Here is a 23,775-nt window from a genome sequence, read left to right on the forward strand (position 1 = left end):
AACTTATTCAGTGGAGTTTAGCTCTCCAAGATTTTCATTTTGACATCCAACACATCTCAGGAGCTTCTAACAAAGTGGCTGATGCACTCTCCCGTGAAAGTTTCCCAAAATCAACTTGTTAAAATCGTCCTTGAGATGTGGAAAATATTGTTAGTCTTTATATACTTGGTAGTATATTTAGAGGTGCATGTGTCTTATTAACTCTGTTTTTCCTAGAGTTCCAGGAAGAAATCACAGCCAGCGTTTCACCCTATCTGTGATTTGGGGGGGGGTGTCATAAATATAAAGGGAAGGGTAAATACCTTTAAATCCCTCCTGGCCAGAGGAAAAACCCTTTCCTGTAAAGGGTTAAGAAACAAAAATAAACCTTGCTAGCACCTGACCAAAATGACCAATGGGGAGACAAGATACTTTCAAAGCTGGAGGGCCGGGGGGGAAACAAAGGGTTCTCTCTGTCTGTGTGATGCTTTTGCCGGGACCAGAGCAGGAATGCAGGTCAGAACTCCTGTAAAGAGTTAGTAAGCAATCTAGTTAGATATGCATTAGATTCTGTTTTGTTTAAATGGCTGATAAAATAAATTGTGCTGAATGGGATGTATATTCCTGTTTTTGTGTCTTTTTGTAACTTAAGGTTTTGCCTAGAGGGATTCTCTATGTTTTGAATCTGCTTACCCTGTAAGGTATTTATCATCCTGATTTTACAGAGGTGATTCTTTTACTTTTTCTTCAATAAAAATTCTTCTTTTAAGAACCTGATTGCTTTTTCATTGTTCTTAAGATCCAAGGGTTTGGTTCTATGTTCACCGATGCAAATTGGTGAGGATTTTTATCAAGCCTTCCCCAGGAAAGGGGGTGTAGTGCTTGGGGGGATATTTTTTTTGGGGGGGAGACATTTCCAAGTGGGCACTTCCCCTGTTCTTTTAGTAACACTTTGGTGGTGGCAGCGTTTAAGCTAAGCTGGTAAGAATAAGCTTGGGGGTCTTTCATGCAGGTCCCCACATATGTACCCTAGAGTTCAGAGTGGGGATGGAACCTTGACAAGTGGTATGATTGCTATTGTCTGTTGATTTGATTTCTTTGCAATCTTTAAGGTGTTCTCTGTCCACGTATTGAAGAGATCACTGCAACTGACACTGATGTTGATTACACTTGTGCTAAGAAACTTGTAGGACAATATCTCCCATTCCATTTACACTGCTGACAAAGAAATTAAAAGCTTGACAGATGGATTTTTTTAAGGAGAGTGAGAGGAGTTGCACTTTTGTCTTCATTCAAGGACACATAAGAAAATGTTTCTCTTTTTAACCATCTGTTTAAAATATTATATATCATGACTAAATATATGTCCAATTCAACTTCCATTGAAGTCAACCGGAGTCTTTATTGACTTCAAAGAGAGTTGAATCACATCTTACTGGCATGATTTTCAAAGGCATCGAGGAGCAACCAACAGCTTTGACTGAGGTCGGTGGCAACTGTTGAGCACTCAACATTTGAAAATCAGGTCACTTATTTAGGAGCCTAACTTCAAGCTTCTGCTTTTGAGAATCTTGGCCGAGATGTGTTCTTCCAATTTAAACCTTTGGTTGAAAAGCTATTCTATTACTGTTGGAAAAAAGCAACAAAGTTTTACATAAACCTGAGAAAATTATTTTCAAATGTGGTTACATTTGAGCTCATTCATTTCCTTGGAAGATATGCTGGTAATTTTGTTCAATTTAAGTCCTTTGGATGCAGAACTGTATCTTCCTCTGTATTTGTACAGCAGCTAATGCAGTGGAACCTTAATCCTGACTGGAGTCTCTAGGTGGCACAGTAATACATACATTAAATATAATAATAATTATACTTAATAAATAATGCTTGCCCATTTATTTTAAAAAAGATGCTCATCCATTTTAGCTCAGTGAGTAGATAGTACCACGAAAACAATGTACAGACAAGACCTACACATTGTGTTGACTAACACTAATAAGCATGAAAATTAGAAAACACAAGTAACAATTGGAGAAATGGTTACAAGAGAGAACATTTTAATTTTCATGACCTACCCCTCGTGAATCTACTGCTGCATACATAATGTCTGTCCAACCTTTAAATGTTGCCTAGAAAAAACAGAAAAATTATTAAAATCATATTAAACTTTTAGGATGAGATTGTTTAGCCTGTTTACATTTTTGTGCTTCTGAGATGGTGCAAAGGGACTGTAGTACGTCCACAAATGCCCAGCACAGAATTCCCCTGGTGTAGGGGATCTCCTTGCTGACATGTTTGTGACAGAGTTGATCACAACAAATCAGGGAATTGGAACCAGCCCACTGATGCTCTCTCCCCACTTCCCATTTCTGCACTGAGCTTTACTCAGTGCAGGAGAGAATTTTGCCTGTAGTTTCATGAAATTATAACAAACATTTCATACCATCTTCCCAGGAGATGGCTGCAAATCAGAGGAGCACATTTTCAAATGGTTACATAATCAGTTCGTAGCTCACCATTGGACACTATATGTGCATACACTGGAAGGGACCCTGAATGGGCTAACCATATTGTCAGTCTGAACATGGGGTGGGGTTGGGACAGCAGGCTTCGCAGGGCCACTGCTTCCCACTCCTTGCAGATGTGGGTAAGCAACTGGCAAAACCTGATTCCACCCCACCCCACAATGTGCCAGTCAGCAAAACAGAACTTACCACCTGAAGAAGAGCCAGATAACCAGAACCAACATTATCAAAGTTGACCTTAGCATTTGTCCAATATATTTTTTGCGTGTCATTATAGGTTGTGCAATCCAATTTGTTCCTAATACTTTCATTTAATCCTGATGTTTCTTCAGTCAAGTTAATGCATTTTCCAAATTTTCCTGCAAATAGGTTCACTCCCATGATACTAAAAACGAGCCAAAAAATGAGGCAGACAAGCACAACATTCATGATAGAAGGGATGGCACCTACTAGGGCATTCACAACCACCTTAGGAGAAATCAAAGAAAAACATGCAGTTACTATAGGTATTCACATGTGGAAAGCCTTAAACAGCTATTTGCTGCATTAAACTGTTTTGAAAATCTAAGCAATCCCATGTCATTTCAGTAAACAGTTACACACATGAGTAACTTTACTCCCATAAATACTTCTACTGAAGCGGCAACTATTTCGAGTAAAGGTTCTTACATCTATAGTGTTGGCAGGATCAGGCCCTTCGATTATCAGTTCTTCCGCACAGGAACCTGTTTTTTGTTTTCTGTGAAACACCTAGCACACTTGGGAGCACTATTAAATAACAATAAAGTATTTGAATGTAATGGTAGAATGTTCACTTTTGGAGCTTCCTTTTGTTGTTGTTTTTTTTTTGTTTGTTTTTTGTTTCTACAAGATTCTAAATACACATTATTTCCTCATGAGGATTAATATAGCTGTCTGTTTTTATTCATGTCAGCATGAAATTTATTCAAGTTGTGTGGAAAATTAGTTATTAAAGGATCAATAATGAATCTGTGGTAGATATGTAAAGGTTGCTGCAGATATTGTAACTTCCATGAGAAGTTTTCCACAATTCAAGAGTAACCTGGAAAGTGTCAGTACAACATGTAAGTTTTGAGCAGACTTATAAGCTCCACTGGTATGAAAAAATAAGATCTACCATAATCTCTTCTGGGGAAATAGCAGAAATTGTGACCAACTTGCATAAATTACACATTCTGACTCATGCCTGATAGAGACTTTAACTTCCAAAGTGCATCTCATCACATCTGGCTAGTGTTTCAAGGAGTAACCTCTACTAATGATCTCATAGAGTAAACAAATGTCAAAGCTGTGACTTCCTGCTTAGGACAGGAACTTCTGCTCATTGCCTAGTAAAGGGCAGAGTAGAACCCAGTACCCCCCAAAAGTAGAGCATGGGTGATCCTTTACCTTCACACAGGTCACAGCCAGTGGGGCGAGCTAGCTTCCCAAAGGCAACACTTTGAAAAAGAGAGGTCAAGCAGGCCACTGGGCATCCCCTCTAAGAAATATCTAAAGTTAAAGTGGGAGCCTGGGCTTATTGGGAGGGTGTAGTGGGAGTGTCCTAAACTGAGTGCAAGTATAGCATGACACTCACCCTACATTCAAGTGAATACATTTTGGATTCATAACAAATCCCAAACCCAGGCAAGCTTTTCTTATTTTTGTTTCCTTACAAGTTTCATACAGCTTTCAAATTAGGAGAGAGAACAGGAAAGAAGCCTCAAATATTGTGCTAGTCAAGTTTGTGCTTGCTGGGTTTCACATGGCCAGAAAAGCCTTCAAGGTCTATACGGTTTGTGCAGAAACTATAGCATTTCCCAGACAAAAACTTTATGATAATGTTAAAGTTATAAATAAATATCTTGATTCAGAACAACATTTTTAGAACACTGGGATTATATAAATAGGGGACAAATTTGTAGTTAAGATTGTACAAGCTGTCTTAACTATACCCCTATATCCTCATGCTGCCTTTACTGATACACCAAAAACCCTCATCGCTACTGGTCCTGTTTCATATAATTTCCAGTCTGGACTACAAATCATCATGAACCACCAATCACAAATGGCCTACAGACAATTGTATATCATCTTTCAGTTCACTTCCCTTTTGTAGAGCAGAGACACCAAAATCTTACTGTCCATAGACAGTTCAGATGGTTGACAATCCCCCATAACAACTTTCTTCTATGGCCAACAGACAACAAAGATATCACATCAGACTTGTAGTATACAGATAGTACAACTTGCCAGAGACAGGTATATAGAATGCCACTTCTATAACACATTTTCCTTTCTTTCGCCTTATCCCAAGACAGGCTCTCCAACTGATGCTGTGGGGCCAAAGGAATGGGAGGGGAAGAAGCAGCTGTGGAACCTGTCTAGAGGCACAGGACCCCCACACTGACAGACATCAGCTTCACTGGATCTACCAGGATCCGGAACTGATGCCCTGGCATCTCCATAGGAAGAGCAGTGGCAAATTCCTTATGTAGGATCTTTCCACATATAGGTGATGATTTGGAGAGAATGGTTAGCAGAACAAAGAAAAGCAGTAGATATGTTAGTTACAAAACTGCCTCAGCTACAACCTGTGCAACTCCTGTGGAATTCAATGGGGTTGCACAGTTTTAACTGAGGACAGATTTGGACCAGTTATTCAGGATTCAAAGCCTTCCTGCCATGTAAAATGTAAAAGCCTTTGATGTATATCAAACTTAACATAAAAACATCTAAAAATTCATGTACACCCAGTATCACAACATGTAATTGTTTTCCCACTATATTACTAACTTTTTGCTTTAAATCCACTACTATATGCCAATGACTCACATTAGCACTCATATACAATACTCTAACAGTCTTTCTATAAAATCTAGTCTATATTTGAATGAGTTTGCTGCTCAGTTCCTTCATGCTATCAAAATTAGGATCTTCTCTGCTGATACAAGCCTTTTCTCTTTTTCTCTGACATTTCTGAGCCCTGGGACAAAGTGATATTGATTCACAAAAATAAAATTTTATCTATTTTTGAAACTGAGTATGAAAATGCCAGGTCTTATTCTCCATCATATCACAGTATTTCACTTTCTTCTAAACTACTAATATAGGGTTTCTCTGTCCCTTTTGCATTTCTTTACACTTCACAGAAAAATGACGTTACACACTCACAACAGGTAATCATGAAGGCCACGCTATGGATCAGACCCTCAGTTATTGTAAATCAGTATACTGTGCCCTTCACAACTAGCTTCAGGTAGCATGAGTTTTTGCAATGTAACCTGGAGGTGCTGAAGGCAAGGGTCATGACAGTTAGGTCAACATATAAGATTCAGGGGGCAAAGTATGACTTTAGACACTCAGCTGAATCCCCAGCTTTTTCTATCACTAGTGTGTACAATACCATATTGTGAGTGACCAAGGTAAATTATTTTCATTATTAGTTATGATTATTAATTACGAATTAATATTAATTATGAATTTAGTGCTAGTGAAAGGGTCAGAACTGGCAGGCCTGGAGATGGAATTCCTATATCCATAGAACATGTATGTAGATTAGTTAATGATAGCACAAATTTCCCCACAATATCCAACTAATGTCTCAACCTTGATGTGCAATTACTATGTTGGGGGAAGAAGGAGGGAGATTATCTAGTTTGCATTAGAGATGGGTCTAAACCAAAATCTTTAAACAACCTGTGGTAAATTTTAAAGGAAATCTTAATCTAGTTTCAAACGTCACTGTTGGTGCGTCTTTCTCTTATGGGCTGAACCATAATCTCTGGTCTAAACACCTCCAAACTCTGGGAAAGTTCAGATCTGAATATTGTGAGTTGGACTTATCTCCAGTTTCCATGTTCGCTGAATTCTTGACCTTTCTGCAAGTAGTATCAACAAGGGTTCCAATTGTTCTGGTGGTTTTGTTACCTTAATGCAGACAACTTTACTTTAGAAACTGGAATGGGGCCATCAACTTACTGAACATCCTCTAGATATTAATGACTTTTAGTTCATACAAACATATATTGAATCTGAATTTGATATAGATATAATAGGCTCCCTATCTTAGTATCAGCCTCCTGAGTTTATGTAATTATTACATAATTAATACATAGTAATACCTTTCCTTAGCACAATTAAGGATTTTGTGTTTCCGAATTTAGTTTTTGCTTTCATTTATTGAAAAATTTATCTGGTGCCTTGCTACGTGTGTTTACATCAGAAATCTTAGATGAATTTGTAAATGTTACTTACACTGCTAATTTACATATCGTGTGTTGCCATGTGATCTGCAGTACTAGTGGTGCAGTTGCTGATATAGAATACAATTATAATAATTTGCTAATCATGTAATGATAAAAAGGAAATACAAAAACAAGAAATCCAAATCACTGAAGGTTAAATCCTGGACCAATTGAAGTCAATGGGAGTTTTGCCATTGCTTCAATGAGATCATCATTTGTGTACTTAGTATGATCATCAAGCAAAAACAAACAGATAAGAGAACTCCTGGAGAAATATTCATTCACCAAGAAAATGCAAAAGTGAGCAAGAAAATGTTTGGACAAACAATGAACATAAGTGATATGGTTACAAGCTAATTCTGGCATTCCAGCTTTAAACTAAAGTATATCAGAGGATTTTTTGCCCCGTAAATCTACTTATTAGTTTTCCAGATTTATAAGTGTAAGGTTACTTTTCTTCATTATTTAAAAAAAAATCCGCAAACATTTTGTGACTTTTTCTATGTCTGAATTCTAGCGGAAGAAAAAAGAGAGAATTCAGTGAAAATCGGCCATAAAGGAATGATTTTTGAAATCTTATTGTTCTTTGTGTTTCAATTCATTTTTCATCAAGCCACTACAAAAAATCCAAACATATATAAACTTTGAGCATGATTTGATTTTTTTTGCCATTTCAGTGGTTTTTTTAGAAAATAAAGTTTTAAAAACTCTTAAAATTGAACTCAAATGTAACCTTAACTATTGTGCAGCACCATAATGAAAGCAAACCCATATGAAATAGTGTCCTTTCACATGCTTGCTCTTCAGACACAGGGGCTTCAACGGTTGCTTTATTTATTCTTACCCTCATCCCTTCAAATTGTGACAATGCCCTTAATGGTCTCAATGCTCTCAGGGTTTTAAGGGATTTCATGGGTCCCATTTCGGCATATCCAAGTGAGTTAGCTATAAGGCTTGCTAAAGAGACCTAAATAGAGAGAGACAAAAAATATTAGCATAATCCTGCCCTCTGTTTTTTTTTCTCTTTTTTCTCATGCTTACAAAGTCCTATCAGTGAAAGTATGAAATGGCAGCCAGTACAGTACAATAGAAAGACATCTTAAGGGGACACTAACAGGTATAAAATAACGAGTGAAATGCAGGCAGCATTGAAGTTAATAATAAAACACCAATGATTTCAGGGGTGCCAAGATTTCACCCAATCCATTTTAACAAAACAAATGTACTTGACCTGTCTTACTAATGCTAACTTAGATTATTAAAGCTGTAAGAATTTTGAGGCCACATTTTTTTTTTAACAAAATTACTATTCTTGTTGTCCAAATTGAGACACTTTGAAAGGTCTGGTTTTTCAAAGGGTGGGTGCTCGGTACTTTCTAAAAATCAGTTCCCCTTCAAATGAAGGTGCCTCAATTTGGGACATCCAAAAAAAAAAAAGCGAACATTTTGTTGTTCTATACTATGTAATCCTGCCCACAGAACTGATCAAATGCAATACTTACACCTACAATTAGGAAGTCAAGCCAACACCAAGCATTGGTGAAATATTTCTTGAAGCCATAAGCCACCCATTTCAGAAATATCTCCAGGACAAAGATGTAAGTGAAGATTTTATCAAAAAATTCCAACATAATTTTAATGTTTTTTCTTTTCTCAAGATGTATATCTTCAAATGCCTGAAATAATAATGCTTAGATATAAACCCACTCTACAGAATTTCAATGGAATATGGTAATGTTGTACTGAGATTAGAGATATGTGCACCCTTCATTATGAAACCCCAAACCACATGAAACCTGGACCCTCATCCTGCAAACAGGTAAACAAGAGTTTAACTTTCCACACAGGTAGCCACTCTGAAGATAATCCTGATGAAATGGACATTAGACACTGTGGAGGGGCTACAAAATATTACCATACATTAAAAAAAATGTGAGTCCTTGCTCCATTATACAGTTGAACTTTGATATTAAATTTCAGGTTTCAGAGTAGCAGCCGTGTTAGTCTGTATCCGCAAAAAGAACAGGAGGACTTGTGGCACCTTGTTAGTCTCTAAGGTGCCACAAGTACTCCTGTTCTTTTTATTAAATTTGTATTTTGTGGCACAACAATCTATTTTTGGCAGAAACATGGGTGAGAATCCTGATACAAGTGTAAATAGGTATAGGCTCAGTAAAAAACAGACCTGGACAACTATCACAAAGTATCATATAGGCCTATATATTTCCTGGTTACAATCTATGAAACAAACAGCAACATTCAGAGGTGAGCCTTGTTATATTTGGACCCAGCAGAGAAGGGGATGGACACAGAGGGTGCTGGCAAACACAGATGTCTGCTGTAGTGGCTTTATTGTTCTGCTAACAAAACAGAAACTAACATGAAAGTGAGGCTCTGCAACTGAGTGCAGAGTGTCCAAACTATTTAAAGGTGCAGAATATCTAATTTCTCCACCCTCCATTAAAATACTTTCCAAACATATATACATTATCATTTATGTGGATAACATAAAACACTATATAACCTAACTAAAAATTATGGGTGGACTACTGCAGACTCTTAAATTGCAAGGGATTATTCTATCCTGGAATACCAACTCTAGCTAAACAACGTATAAGTTCAGGCGCAAGCACTGGTTTTTACGCTCTCTTGGGATACCATGGTGATGGTGGAGAGGCAATGTCTGGTACAACAGGAACAGTCTGTGGTACAGAATCAACTGCATCTGGTACCAAAATTTGTTCCAACAAGCCAAGAAAATTAAGAATTGAATGGAAGGAGGTTTGATCAGAAGAGAAGAGAGTCCTGATGGAACAGTCATGGATTCTGTTACTTGTTGAGGTTGCAGCTGGTCCATATGTCGTTTCCACAAAGTACCACCACATAGTTTAACCATGAACGAAAAAGGTCTCATGCATTTCACAAGTTCCCCAAGTATGCATTTCACTCAACAACTGTAGTTGCGAGTCCCCATTACATCTCCTATTTGAAAACAACAATGATGAACCTCACGTTGTCAATCACTTTGCATGGGATTTGGCTACACATAAGACAACATCACGTCATAGCAGGTTCCAAAAGATACCCAATGATTGCTTCAAAAAAACAGGTGCAGTTGACTGCAAGGTAGTAGCACATGGTGTGCTCCTGTAGACAAACAAGAATTTGTCCAATTTCTGCTGATAACTCAAAATAAACTTGTTAGCTCTTAAGGCATGCTTAAGTGTCTGTACAAAGAGTTCCACTAATCCATTTTTAGCAAGGTGGTATGGAGCAGAACATATGTGCTGAATTCCATTTGATGCTAGGAACCTCTGAAATTCTTCTGAATAGAATTGAGGTCCATTGTCACTCACCAACTGTAACAGTAGACCAAACTGACTAAACAAGGCATGAAGATGTCCAATGGTCTTGAAAACTGTGTTAGAAGTCATTCTGAAAACTGGTCATTTCAAATGGGTATCAACTATGACCATATATATATAATGTTCTAATGGTCCAGCAAAGTCCACTTGAACATGTGTCCTCCAAGGAATCTGAGGCCAGAACCAAGGGTGTAAGTATGCTGGGCCAGGATCATGCTGAATTTGCTGACATATAGTACAGCACTTCACCTTCCTCTCAATGTCTTCATCTATCCATGAGGACATTGAGACAGAACTCCAGACTATAGCCTTCATCCATACAATGCCAATATGACCATCGTGAAGAGCTTCCAAAACTTGAGACTGAACTGATTTTGGAAGGATAACTCAGATTCCCCATAAGATGCAACCTTGATTCACAGATAATTCAGGCTGACGCGACCCAAATTGTGTAAACTGGGGATTCATAAGATCCAATACCGTACTTTGTAGTACCATTCTCTACACAAGAGAAAGCACAACATCCTTAACAGTTTCTTTGTGCTAGTGACAGGCAATCTATCCACCAAATTGAGATAAAACACTTCGTCTGAATAGCATTGATTTCCATTCAGTCCCTTCAGGATCTCATCCATGGCCTTCTAGAACAGGGAAGATGCCAATGTGGTACTAAAAGGCAACCGGTAGCAAAATAAGCTTTTTCTTCCATGTTGATTGTGAGATATTTGTTAGATGCCATATCAATCTACATTTGGGACTTATCAGTTGGAAGTGGTAGAGGAGGAGAAAGACTGGGTGTATTGGTTGATCACAGTATGACTATAAGCTGTCAATGTGATGTGGCTGTGAAAAAGGCTAATGCAGTGCTAGGATGCATTAGGCAAGGTATTTCCAGTAGAGGCAGGGAAGTGTTTAGTACCATTATAGAAGGCACTGGTGAGACCACATCTGGAATACTGTGTGCAATTCTGCTCTCTAATGTTTAGGAAAGATTAATTGAAACTGGAACAGGTGCAGAAAAGGGCTACTAGGATGATCCAAGGAATGGAAAACCTACCTTATGAGAGGACACTCAAAGAGCTTGTCTTGAGGGGAGATATGATTGCTCTCTATAAATACATATCAGAGATGGAGAGGAGTTATTTAAGTTAAGCACCAATGTGGACACAAAAACAAATGGATACAAACTGGCCACCAACAAGTTTAGGCTTGAAATTAGATGAAGGTTTCTAACCATTAGAGCAGTGAAGTTCATAGAATTATAGACTTTAAGGTCAGAAGGGACCATTATGATCGTCTAGTCTGACCTCCTGCACAACGAAGGCCACAGAATCTCACCCACCCACTCCTGTAACGAACACCTAACCTATGTCTGAGCTACTGAAGTCCTCAAATCGTGGTTTAAAGACTTCAATGAGCAGAGAATCCTCCAGCAAGTGACCCATGCCCCACGCTGCAGAGGAAGCCGAAAAACCCCCAGGGCCTCTGCCAATCTGCCCTGGAGGAAAACTCCTTCCCAACCCCAAATATGGTGATCAGCTAAACCCTGAGCATGTGGGCAAGACTTACCAGCCAGTCACCCAGGAAAGAATTCTCTGTAGTAACTCAGACCCCACCCCATCTAACATCCCATCACAGGCCATTGGGCATATTTACTGCTAATAGTCAAAGATCAATTAAATTGCCAAAATTAGGCTATCCTATCATACCATCCCCTCCATAAACTTATCAATCGTAGTCCTGAAGCCAGATATGTCTTTTTCCCCCACTGCTCCCCTTGGAAGGCTGTTCCAGAACTTCACTCCTCTGATAGTTAGAACCAAGGGGAGGTTCCAAGGGGAGCATTGGAGGCAAAAAAATCTAACTGGCTTCAATGTTGAGCTTGATAAATTTAGGGAGGGGATGGTATGATGGGACTGCCTACAATGGCATGTGGCAAAAATCCCCAGTTGCCAGAGATGGGGCACTAGATGGGGAGGGCTCTTAGTTACTACAGAGAATTCTTTCCCAGGTATATGCCTGGTGGGTCTTTCCCACACGCTCAGGGTCTAACTGATTGCTATATTAGGGGTTGGGAAGGAATTTCCCCCTAGGTCAGATTGTTAAAGACTGGGTATTCTTTTGCCTTCCTCTGAGGCATGGGGCAGAGGTCAAGTGCAGGTTTAAACTAGTGTAAATGGGGGATTCTCTGTAACTTGAATTTTTTAAATCATAATTTGAGGACTTCAGTAACTCAGCCACAGGTTAGAGGTCTATTACAGGAGTGGGTGGGTGAGGGTCTGTGGCCTACAATATGCAGGAAGTCAGACTAGATGATGATGACAGTACCTTCTGACCTTAAAGTCTATTCATCTATTAATCTATTTGTAGGTATGCATTAAACAAATCCAATTTGCTGAAACACTGTCTTTCACTAAGAGTAGCAAACAAATCTTTGGTACGAGGAAGTGGATACTGGTCTGCACATAAAACTGGATTCACTGTCACTTTGAAATCTCTGCAAATTCAAATGGAACCATCATTCTTGATCACTGATACAATGGGTAGCCCACTCACTGTGTGTAACATGACTCTGATGTTCACTAAACGGTCCAAATGAACCTCCACCAGAGGCGTCAGAACATAAAGCGCAACTCTGGGCTTGGCTGTTAGACTTAACACTGAACTTCACTGACATGTTGCTTATCTGTCCAAATTCTTTTTCAAAAACTTTGGAGTGTCTGTCCAGTATTTCTTGAAGATTTTGAGGTGCTTTTATGATCACCTTGATCTTGGTCCAATTCACCTTGAGCTTCTCAAGCCAAGTCCTGCCAAATAGTGATGGATACTTTCCTTCAATCACATACAAGATAAAATCACAGATTGTCCATCTAGCTGAACTTTCACTTGGAGTATCTCTTAACTTTATCCTGGTATAAAAGTCTTCAAAACTGGAGAGGTTTTCTTCCAGAGGAACTTGTGACAAAGTCTGGTGATGGCAGATGCAGAAATCAGTGCGACGGCAGCTCCGATGTCAAGCTCCATTCTTGTAGGAACTCCCTCAATCAAGAATGTGACTCAGATGACATCTCTTTCTCCAGCTTCCGATAACACATAGAATCATAGAATATCAGAGTTGGAAGGGACCTCTGGAGGTCATCTAGTCCAACCCCCTACCCAGAGCAGGACCAAACCCCAACTAAATCATGAAGTGTTATGGTTTGGTCAGTGCCGCTAGAGCTTTTGACTTTTTCCACATTATGAATTCCCAACTTCTATACTTTTTTAGGTTCAGTCTTCATACATGTGCTCTTGGATGGATGGTTACTCTGTGTTGTTGGATGTTGAACGGTGCAACCGGTAACCACAATGTTTTCTTTCTCCTGGCACTTTCTCCAAATGACCAGATATGCCCAGCAATCCTTTTAGCATGTGCAGTTTGTGCACAGTGGCCACATGGGAATGACTCACATTCTCATGCTCCTCTGTCTCACCAATTCAGGAGACATACTTCTTGGTTCATACTAAATTCCAGAGAATCCTCTGTGGTTTCCATGGTAATAGCTACCTCAATAGCCTTCTTGAATGTAACACTGATATAGTCAGTAACTTCTTCTGGATCTAGTCTTTGTGTAAACCAGAGACAAACTGGTCACACAAAGCATCACTTAATGTTTGTCCACACTGACCATGCTCTGAGCACTGTCTTTACAGGAGCAACAAACTGTGTCACTGACTCTCCCCTTTCCTGATGCCTCTGATGGACCCGCTATCATTCTGCTATTATTGATGGGTAGGAGTGAAATATTCCTGCATTGCCGCCGTAACTGCAGCATATGTGGCAGTTCCAGGCATAGCCTGATATAGTAGATCATGCAGCAGTCTGTATGCCTTTGGACCCATCACTGTCAGCAAGGTTGAAACTCGTACATCTGGAATGCACTTGCAGGTCATAAATTGCTCAAAATGTTTGAAGTACACAATCATGGTTCACGATTCTCTTCAAATTCACTAACATTGCCCAGAAGAGTTGCCATTTTACTTCTGTTGATCTACACACCCTTCTGGATCTCTGCTTTTCCACTGATTTTTTTTTAAATCATACACTGTCTGTTCTTGAGATTATCTCCCTTTACTGGCTGTGTGCTGACAGAGCAGAATCACTCCTTTGACAGTACTTGGGCTCCCTCTGCTGGCTGTATACACTGCAGGCTAAAGCTGTCTCTTTCTGTCTTCTTGCATGGGGTCATCCAAGATGGCTGCTTCATCCTCACTCTGCTCTGTGTCTGGTCAATCAGCAGCAACTGCAACCGCCCCCTTCTTTGTTCTGCCCTATTTGCCTACTTTCCCTGTTTTTCTGGCTGGTCGACACTGTTTTTCTTTGGACAAAAGCTTCAGTCTGCTACCTTGTGCCTCTAAATGAACTTTTTTCCTTTTTTAAATATTATTTTTTTTACTTTTTTTCCTTCTTGGGCAGGCAGTGAGAGCACTGGACACCCATGGGATAGAAGCTCCTTGTCACCAATGTTATATTTGGAACCAGCAGACAAGAAGATAGACTTAGGGACTGCTGATTTAAGTACAGCTGTCCGCTTTATTGTTCTGGCAGCAAAACAGAATTTAACACAAAAGTGAGGCTATGCAACTGAGTGCAGAGTGACCAAGCCTTTTAAAGGTGCAGGATATCCCAAGTTTAAGCAAGTGTAAGTCAAGAGGGAGACAAAGTTAATTAAATCTTCTGGCCCCTCAATATGTAAGTTACACAAACTTAACTCCCTTTAGACTTATTTTATTCACACTAACTTGTAACTTTTACACACAGACACACTACACTTCTGTCCTGAGGAGTTTTACTTTCAGTAATTTTTAGGGGAGTATTTTTTCAGATGTATACAAAAATCTAGTTCAAAAGTAGATTCAGCTTCATGTTCCAAGAGAATTAGCACCAGGAAAGACTCTTTGGTCTTAAGGATGAACATAAAAATGATAGTCTCTGTGTGTGAAATAACTGCCAGACAAAGCTTCAGAAAAACCAATATACAACCAGAATGGAAATCATCACAGCTTGTTAGAGTTGCTCATTCTGTCATTCGATTTACTCTATTTTTCAATTACTATAAAAAATAAATTAGCCCTTTGCGAGGCCAGTTTTCTTCTTTCCCACCATCAGCTTTGAAAATACACCCTCTTTCCTGTGCTAAAAAGTCATTTATAATTCAACCTGATATGAGATTAAATTAAATTTACCAGGCTTCCACTGCTTAGCAGAATCATGAATATGATAAAGCTTTCGAAAGAGTTGTGTTCAACAATTTTGAAGCATGTTTTCCTCAGGTTCCACCATGTTTTTCCTGGAAACTTTGTGGTATTCATTGAGCAGCAAGGGGAACGTCGAACACAGCCTGAAAGAGGAACATATGGTAAATACATGAACACCCAGGACTGCTGTAGAAATTTCTGGGTTCAGGGGAAACTCCTTGGTCACCTTAAACTTGTGTGTCTGCTGTTTCATCTCTCTGTCCATTTTCCTTTGAAAACAAACTACAAAAATATTTTTAAGCAATGAGGAATATCTTACACCCTTTTGTGAGTTACCTTCCCAATCAACAATACCTGTTGAGAACACTGGCAACACCCTAAGAATGTTGATGTTCAGATTCACAGAACAAAGGCAACATAACATGACGAATTTCATAGCTCTGGAGGAGGTTTACCAGCATGGTTAGCACTGGAATATGGAAGGATAATACAGTTGGCAGAAGGAGTTATTGCATCACAGAAATTAAAGATAAAGAAGAGCAGTGGGGTCATCTAGTTCACCTCCTTAATAGTGCATTATTGTTCCCTACATTCTAACTTCTAGTCATTTATTCATTCTAGATTCAAATGTACAAAGCAACTGGGTTTCCACCATACACCTTGAAAGAAGATATGGAGGTTACTTAACTGTAAGTGGAGGTTTTTTGAGATATGTGGTCCATATCTGTATTCCACATGCGGGTACTCACGAGCACAGTGCACCTGAGACTGGAAAATCTTGTGAGCAGTCTATTGGTCAACGCTTGCATCCTGGAGATTCTTGTGGTCAGCACCCAAAGTGGAAGGGGAAGTGCAGACTGACCACCTCTCCAGTTCCTTCTCTACTACAAATCCAGTCATGATCCAAAGCAGAATGGAACTAGGGCAGGTAGTGGAATACATATAGGGGCCACACATCTCAAAGAACCTCCAGTTACAGGTAAGTAGCTTCCATTTCTTCTTTGAGTGCTGGTCCCTACATGCATTCCATACATGGGTGACTGATAAGCAGTAGTCAAGAAAGAAGGAGGTGCAAAGATGCAGAGGGTATAGATTCTGTAATACTGCTGTTCCAAAGACTGAAATCAGCAGAAGAGGCGTGGACTAAAGCTTAATGCTTTTTGAAGGTGTGGATGCAACTCCAGATTGCTGTCTTATAAATGTTCAGCATAGGCAGTTCTCTAAAACATACTACCGAAGTAATCTATGCTCTAGTGAAATGGGCCCTCATCCCATTCAAGGAAGGGAACTGTGCTCACTGATAGCAAAGAGGAAACAGCCAGAAATCCACTTAGAGTCTCTGAGCAAATATTGCTTGACCCTGTGTTTATTCTGCTATAGCAACAAATAATCTAAGTGGTTTTCCTAATTGGTTTCATTCTTTGCAGATAGAAAGCCAAAGCTCATCTGACAGAGGTGAAGCCTCCTCTCCTTGCTAAAGGCATGAGGTTTTGGAAAGAAAACTGCCAAGTAAATTGATTGATGTGGAACTTGGAAATTAATTTAGGAATAAATTTCAGGTGGAGATGAAGAGATGCCTTCTCTTTATCAAAAGTACTGTATGGAGGGTGGGCCATGAGTGACCCCAGCTTACCTTCTGGCTGACATGAAAGCAACAAGGAAAGTGACCTTCACAAACATGTGGCCAGTGGTTCTGGGGGGCCTGTCAGGGGGCAGGGGTGTGAATAGGGGACGGGGAGAAGGGGGGTTGAATAGGCGTGGGAGTCCTGGGAGGCCTGTCAGGGGCGGGGGTGTGGATAGGGGACAGGGAGTAGGGGGTACGGTCCTGGGGGGCAGTTAGAGGCTGGGAGTTCTGGGAGGAGGCAATTAGGGGACAAGGGGCAGGGGGGTTGGATGGGTCAGAGTTTCTGAGGGGGGCAGTCAGGGGGCGGGAAGTAGGAGGGGGAGATAGGGGGCGGGGCCAGGCTGTTTGGGGAGGCACAGCCTTCCCTACCCGGCCCTCCATACAGTTTTGCAACCTCAATGTGGCCCTTGGGCCAAAAAGTTTGCCTACCCTTGTTATAACCCCTTGTGAGGAGAGAGTCTGCCTCGTGATGGAGGATTTCCTTGTGAGAGTGGTCTCTGACGAGAGATTGGAAAAGAAACTAGATGTAGCCAGAGTGCATGATATCTAGTGCCCATCTGTCCATTGTTGTGGCCCTCCAGTTGTCGGCGTAGTATGCTAGGCAGCCACTAAAGGTTTAGGAAGCAGCAGGGGATGGTGTCTGTGATGGTTTGCAACTCTTGAATGTCCCAGCAAAAGTAACCCATTGCTGGTGAGTGAGATTGCGTGGCTGATATCGAGGTGGATTAGGCTACATATTTTGGTCCTTGGACCTTCTGGCACTTGCAGCACAGCCTGAATGGAGAAGGTGGTAGAAAGACAGTGGGAGAGGAATTGGCTTCTACAGCTGTTTATGGTATTTCCTCTTATGGCCTGGGATATAAATGCCATTGCAGTGGAGGATTGTCCTGGAGTCCTTTAATGAGCATAAGGACTCATTTATGTTCTCATTAAAAAGATTAGACTTGAAGGAAAGATCTTTGATGGTATTCTAACCTCCCTTGAGAGTCCCAAAGTGTGAAGCCACAATTCACACCGCATAACTTTTACAGTTGCTATGGCTTTAGATGTGGTATTAGCCATGCCCACTATGTCTTTGCTACCAGTTTACCCTCATCAATGTGGGTTTGAAATTGGACCATCTGTCACTGAGCGAGTCACTCCTTAAACTTCAGGAACTTGGAGTACTTCGCAAAATCATACTTCGCTAACAGGGCCTGGTACTTAGCAATTCTAAACTGGAGGCTGGTTAGTGAGAATACCTACTACCCTAGAAGGTCAACACATTAAGCACCCTTGTCTGCAGGGGTAGTCTTGAGATGTTGCTGCCCAGATCTTTCTATGGCTGCTTGTACAAGTAGGTAGTTGGGGGCGAATGGGTGAACAAAAATTCCTCTGCTTTTGGTAGGTACAAAACAACTTTCAGCCCCTTTATGTGTAGCAGTCCAAGATGCAGGTCTGTGCTACATCACCCTGGTAGGTTCCACGATGGCCTCATGTAGAGGGAGAGCCACTTGATTGAGACGAGTAGGCTGCAGGATGCCCAGGAGCTTATGCTAAAGTGGGATCTGGAGGTCAGCCACTACCCTCCTCAAGAGTTCTTGATATTGCCTGTTGTCATCAGTCAGGGATGACAAAGATAGGATGCATCTGATGAAGTGAGCTGTAGCTCACGAAAGCTCATGCTCAAATAAATTGGTTAGTCTCTAAGGTGCCACAAGTACTCCATTTCTTTTTGCGAATACAGACTAACACGGCTGTTACTCTGAAAGATAGGATGCTAACCTCATCAGGTAAGAAAGATGATATGCTTGTTGGTACTACCGCTACCAGGGGTTCCAGCTGAATATCTTCCTCTTCTGCATACTCAGGTGGAGCTGGTTGGTGTTGTCTAGGGGAAGAGAGTCAGTGACACTCTTGCATGAATCAAAGGTGCCATGCATAGGGATCCCATGGGCCTCAGTAGGGCCAGTATGATGGTTTGAAAGCTGGCTGGGGAGGACTCCACTGGGTACTATCGGTCCCTCAGAGGGTAATAGTGTCTGGGTGGAGGGAGGGTCCAAGACAGGTTCTGTCAGGGCTAATCTGCCTCTGTGGAGGTGGATTGCTCATCTTGAATGTCAGATTTGACTGAAGAGAAGGTTGGATCCAGCGATAACAGTGATACTTGGAGATGTAGACTCCAGCCTGGGGACAGAGTAGGGGAGTAGCTCCTTCTCCTCAAGGTGGGTTCCTCTTTTGGTGTCAAAACCATTTGTAGAAGAACTGGACTTGGAAGAAGAGGAAATTGAGGGTAGGGAAAGTGAAGATACCATCCAGAAAGGTAGAAGTTTCAATTAATCCAAGAATACAAGGTGTCCCATTAGTTGGTATGGGCAGATCCAGCACTTCCACAGGCTTAGCAGTTGGCCGATCCTTATGGGGTTGAGTCAGTACCATGGGAGAAGATTCTTGCCTGGAGCTGATGGTCAGTGCCAGCAGATGGTGCTCTTTTGGCTTAGTAGTCAGAACCAGAGTCAGTACCAGTGGATCCTTGCTTCTGCATGCCATACCCTTGTGGTTGGGAGGTTTAGAAAGGCATAAGTCTTTAGGATTCGAGCACAAGGTTTAATCTGATTTGGAAGGAGTCAGGGAGGGATCCCTTCTTTTGGAAACAGATTTGGAAGTGCACCTGGTCCTGTATTTTAAGTGAACCCCTTCTCTCATGAAAGGCCCAAGACAATGGGTCCTTTGACTTAGTAGATTTGACCTCTGTTCTGGAGCTCATGCTCATAGAGGTGCTGCTCTAAGTTCTCCCAGCCCGGATCCTACTGGGATCTCATGGCTTTCTCCATGAGACACTTCCTCAATTGAAGCTCCTGTCCCTCTCAGGTTTGGGGAGGGAAGGAGCAGTAGATGCTGCAGTTGGTGGAGATATAAGCTTCTCCAAGGCAGAAAAGGCTGTGCCCAGGATTACCACTGACTGAGAAGGAGCAGGGTAGGAAACACGGTTTTTAAACCCCTGATCTCTGGGCATAGGCCTTCTCCCAAGGGGAGAGAACAGGGAAGGTTCTGAGGTGGGGAAAAACTATGTGAGGACTGAGGCATGGCTAGTGGTTGGAGTCAGGGGCCAGGAAACAGAGCCAGGGGCTGGACCTAGAGACAGGGTGAGGAGTCAAGGCAAGGGTCAAAGCCAGAGACAGTTACAGTTACCAGTGTTTTACCCTACTTCTAGGGTAGAGGTCAGTTTACATACTCTGGATGTTGGAAGGACATTAGCCTTTCACTTGGAGCCTTTCACCTCCTTTGGAAAACTTGCTGTGGTTGGATTCTGCATTAAGAATGTAACTGGAGTGGCAGTTGGTCTAGCACGGCCTATGTACCCTTAGTACAGGGCACAAGGATAGTTATGATGCATGTGTGGACTGAACAGACTGCAACCAAAAATCTCTCAATTTGAGGCACATGCACACCTATGGCGGAGCACCCAAAGGAAAAAAACATCTTGAAAAACTCCAAATACCGTACACAGTAAATAGCTTATCCTTATTTCCCTTCCAACTGCTTCCGACTCCCCATCTCTTCCATTCCTGAATTTTGACCAAAAATCCAGAATGAGGCAGGTTAATGGTATCTCCTACTACTAAAATTACTGTGTTTTTTTAACGACAGATTCATACTGTAGCTTCAGGGTGGAGACAAATAAAGCCGATAGTATTGTGGTGTTATGCTTGTGATTTAGACTGTAAATTAAATGTTAATTGACTGTAATATAGCTGAAATGCTTGTAATGGAAATGGCTGCAGTAGAATGCACAAGGATAATGATATTGTGGAAAAACTGAAAACAAAACAGAGAATACAATATTTACACAAAGTAAATAGTTTGATTTGCTAGTCTGGTGTATTTGGAAATGTTCCTACTTCCCAATGCTGCTTTACATTGGAATTTTTACTTTCTTTTGGCTATGAACTGAAAATGTATGGCCAGATCCTTGGCCCCGGTCAGGTCCCTTTGGGTCAATCTCTGACAGGGAAGCTGGAGGTTCCCCTGTCTCCTGTAGAAGTGACATAGCCAGCTCATCCTTCCCCATCTCATGAGGCATGTACCGGGATCAGAAGTGCTTTGCACTCCAGTAATCTCCAGCCAGCAGAACAGCTCCTTGGAGGCCATTGCTGTGGGCACAAATTAGAGAAGCCTAAAGGTCAGAACAAGGTAGAGACTGCTCTACTTTATGTTGGGGCAGAACTGGCCCCGGCTACCATCAGGATAGTCACCTTTTCTTTCCCCACCTTGGGTCCTATGCTGAGAGTAATTTGGCTAGACTTGAGGATCTGGTCTGTAATAATTTTCCTGTTTTTGAACTGAAATTGTCTAGATAGAGAGGATACAGCTTCTGCAGAACTAGTCACATGGATTAAAAATTTGTTGCAGGATCATAAACTAGTTCAAACTTATGCATGATCTTAACTGGAAGAAGGTGAGTAGCCCCCTGGAAGTCTATTCACCTGCTTACAGTTAAGTATGTGTGTAAGTGTTTGCAGGATTGGGGCCTAAACACACAAAGCAGCATACAAAGGTTGTTGGGAAGAGAGAAAGAGTCAAACTAAGAATTATATATACACACACACACACACACACACACACACACACTTGTTTTATTTTATAGCAAATATCCTAGAGAATAATTTAATGGCAGAGTGGAAAATGGAGGATGACTATCAGGAAAAGTTTCCTTTCAATCTCAGCACATTACTCAAACTTGTTGTACTTATTCATCGTCCATTTTCCTAAATAGTAAAATCAACTGAAGTGCCGATTCTTCTTTGAGTACTGGTGCCTATGTGTATTCCACACATAGGTACACATGCACACAATGGTACAGGAAACAAGAAAATCTTGTGAGTCTATTCCTGTGCCCTGAAACTCCTCTTGCATCAGTTTCTGCTTCCTTTTGTCTCTTACGTTAAATTGGCTTTGGCTTATTTGTATAAATAAGTTAGCTTGAGTCTCAGAGAGGGGCTCACATATCTGGGCGCATTGGCAAAGTGCTTTGCTAATAAACAGAGTGGTCTGACAAATTATGTGAGTCCTGAATCTGACTTTGACACTCAGTACCATGGTATAATGGGAGGTGCAGACCTACCACTTCTCCAGTTCCTTTTCATTGCTGCACAGTCTGAGTTGGAATCCTCTCTGTCCAAAGCTCCTTCACGGTCTTATTATCTATTAAACAGTTCTTAGTTTTCTTCTGCTAGCCCTTAGAGGTAGTAGAGAGTACTTTGTGAGGAAATCATGGATCTTGAACTCAGGCCCATAGGTCCCCAGGTAGTGCTCAGACCACAGCCACCATCCATTGCTCAGCAAGGGCTCCACCCGCAAAGCTCCTGACTGGGAAAACATCCAGCTCCACCAATCAGCTCATATGCACCACTTAAGCCAGAAGGAGGCACAGGAAGTTGTTTGAGGAAGTAGGTGAATCCCTTGCTGACTGCCACTTCGGACCCTGCCTGCTCAGCTGACTCCTGAGCCCTGCCTTTCAGCCTGGTCTGGGTTCCTGCCCTTCTTATATCGGATCCTCCAATACCCCAAGTTCCTTCCTCACTCTAGTTCCCTGCTCCTCTGTCCTACCCTTGACTCTATCTCCGGCTCGACTCCTCACTCTGACTCCAGCTTCAACCCTTGGCTTGACACCTCACTCAGACTTTGGTTGGACCCTTGGCTTGACTCCTCAATGACTACAAGGTTCTCAGCCCATAGACCACGAGGCCCCATTACCACACAGCTGTGGCCCAGCTCAGCTGTGTGCTAAAGGCCGTGGGCTCCAGGATGCTGGCTGCCCTGCTGTGTGGCGAGCTCCAGGCTCCTGGCAGCCCAGCTGTGTGGTGGGGATTGGGGTCCTGTCAGCTGGCTGCCCTGCCACATGGTGGGCTCTGGGCTGCCGGCTGCACAGAGAGGGTTCCTGCACAGCAGGGTCTGGGGTTGGGGTCCCTGCCCCACACCCAGCTCTCCGCTCCTGCCCCCACCCTGTGGAGGGGTCTCTGGGCAGAGGGCACTGAGCATAGGGGTTTGTGTGTGGGGGGGGTTAGATGGGGGGCACCGTGGTTCTCAACCTGTGGCCCAGGTAACACTTTGTGGGCCATATATGCAGCCCACAATGATAAATAGGTTGAGAACCCCTGATTTAGCATAACAAAGAGAAGGTTAAGGGATGACTAGATTAGAGTGTATATGTATCTACATGGGAACAAATATTTAATAATAGGCTCTTCTACCTAACAGAGAACAGTATAACATGACCCAATGGCTGAAATTTGAAATTAGACAATTTGAGACTGGAAATAACATGTACATTTTGAACAGTGAGAGTACTTAACCATTGAAACAATTTATAAAGGATCATGGTGGATTCTCGATCATTGACAGTTTTTAAATCAAAATTGTTTTTTTCTAAAAGATATGCTCAAGGAATTATTTTGGGGATGTTCTACTGCCTGTGTTATACAGGAAAACTGACTAGGTGATCACTGGACTCAAGGACAAACCAAAGATCTTTAAGCCCATGTCAAGGTTCCTTCCCCACTCTGAACTCTAGGGTACAGATGTGGGGACCTGCATGAAAGACCTTCTAAGCTTATTCTTACCAGCTTAGGTTAAAAACTTCCCCAAGGTACAAAATTTGTCTTGTCCTTGAACCGTATGCTGCCACCACCAAGAGTTCTAAACAAAGAACAGGGAAAGAGCCCACTTGGAGACGTCTTCCCCCAAAATATCCCCCCAAGCTCTACACCCCTTTTTCTGGGGAAGGTTTGATAAGAATCCTCACCAATTTGTACAGGTGA

General features: G+C 41.6%; 1 protein-coding gene across 1 annotated transcript in view; it reads right to left on the reverse strand.

Annotated features, from left to right (window-relative positions):
* LOC144260770 (sodium channel protein type 5 subunit alpha-like) overlaps positions 1-23,775 on the reverse strand; it is a 98,652-nt gene that overhangs the window by 12,893 nt on the left and 61,984 nt on the right. Inside the window, 5 exon segments of the mRNA XM_077809505.1 lie at positions 2,048-2,105; positions 2,691-2,969; positions 7,593-7,715; positions 8,251-8,424; positions 15,340-15,494. Of these exon segments, the coding sequence (XP_077665631.1) occupies positions 2,048-2,105; positions 2,691-2,969; positions 7,593-7,715; positions 8,251-8,424; positions 15,340-15,494 (789 nt within the window).

This window comes from Eretmochelys imbricata, chromosome 2 (genome assembly GCF_965152235.1).
Source record: "Eretmochelys imbricata isolate rEreImb1 chromosome 2, rEreImb1.hap1, whole genome shotgun sequence".
Classification (NCBI taxonomy): domain Eukaryota; kingdom Metazoa; phylum Chordata; order Testudines; family Cheloniidae; genus Eretmochelys; species Eretmochelys imbricata.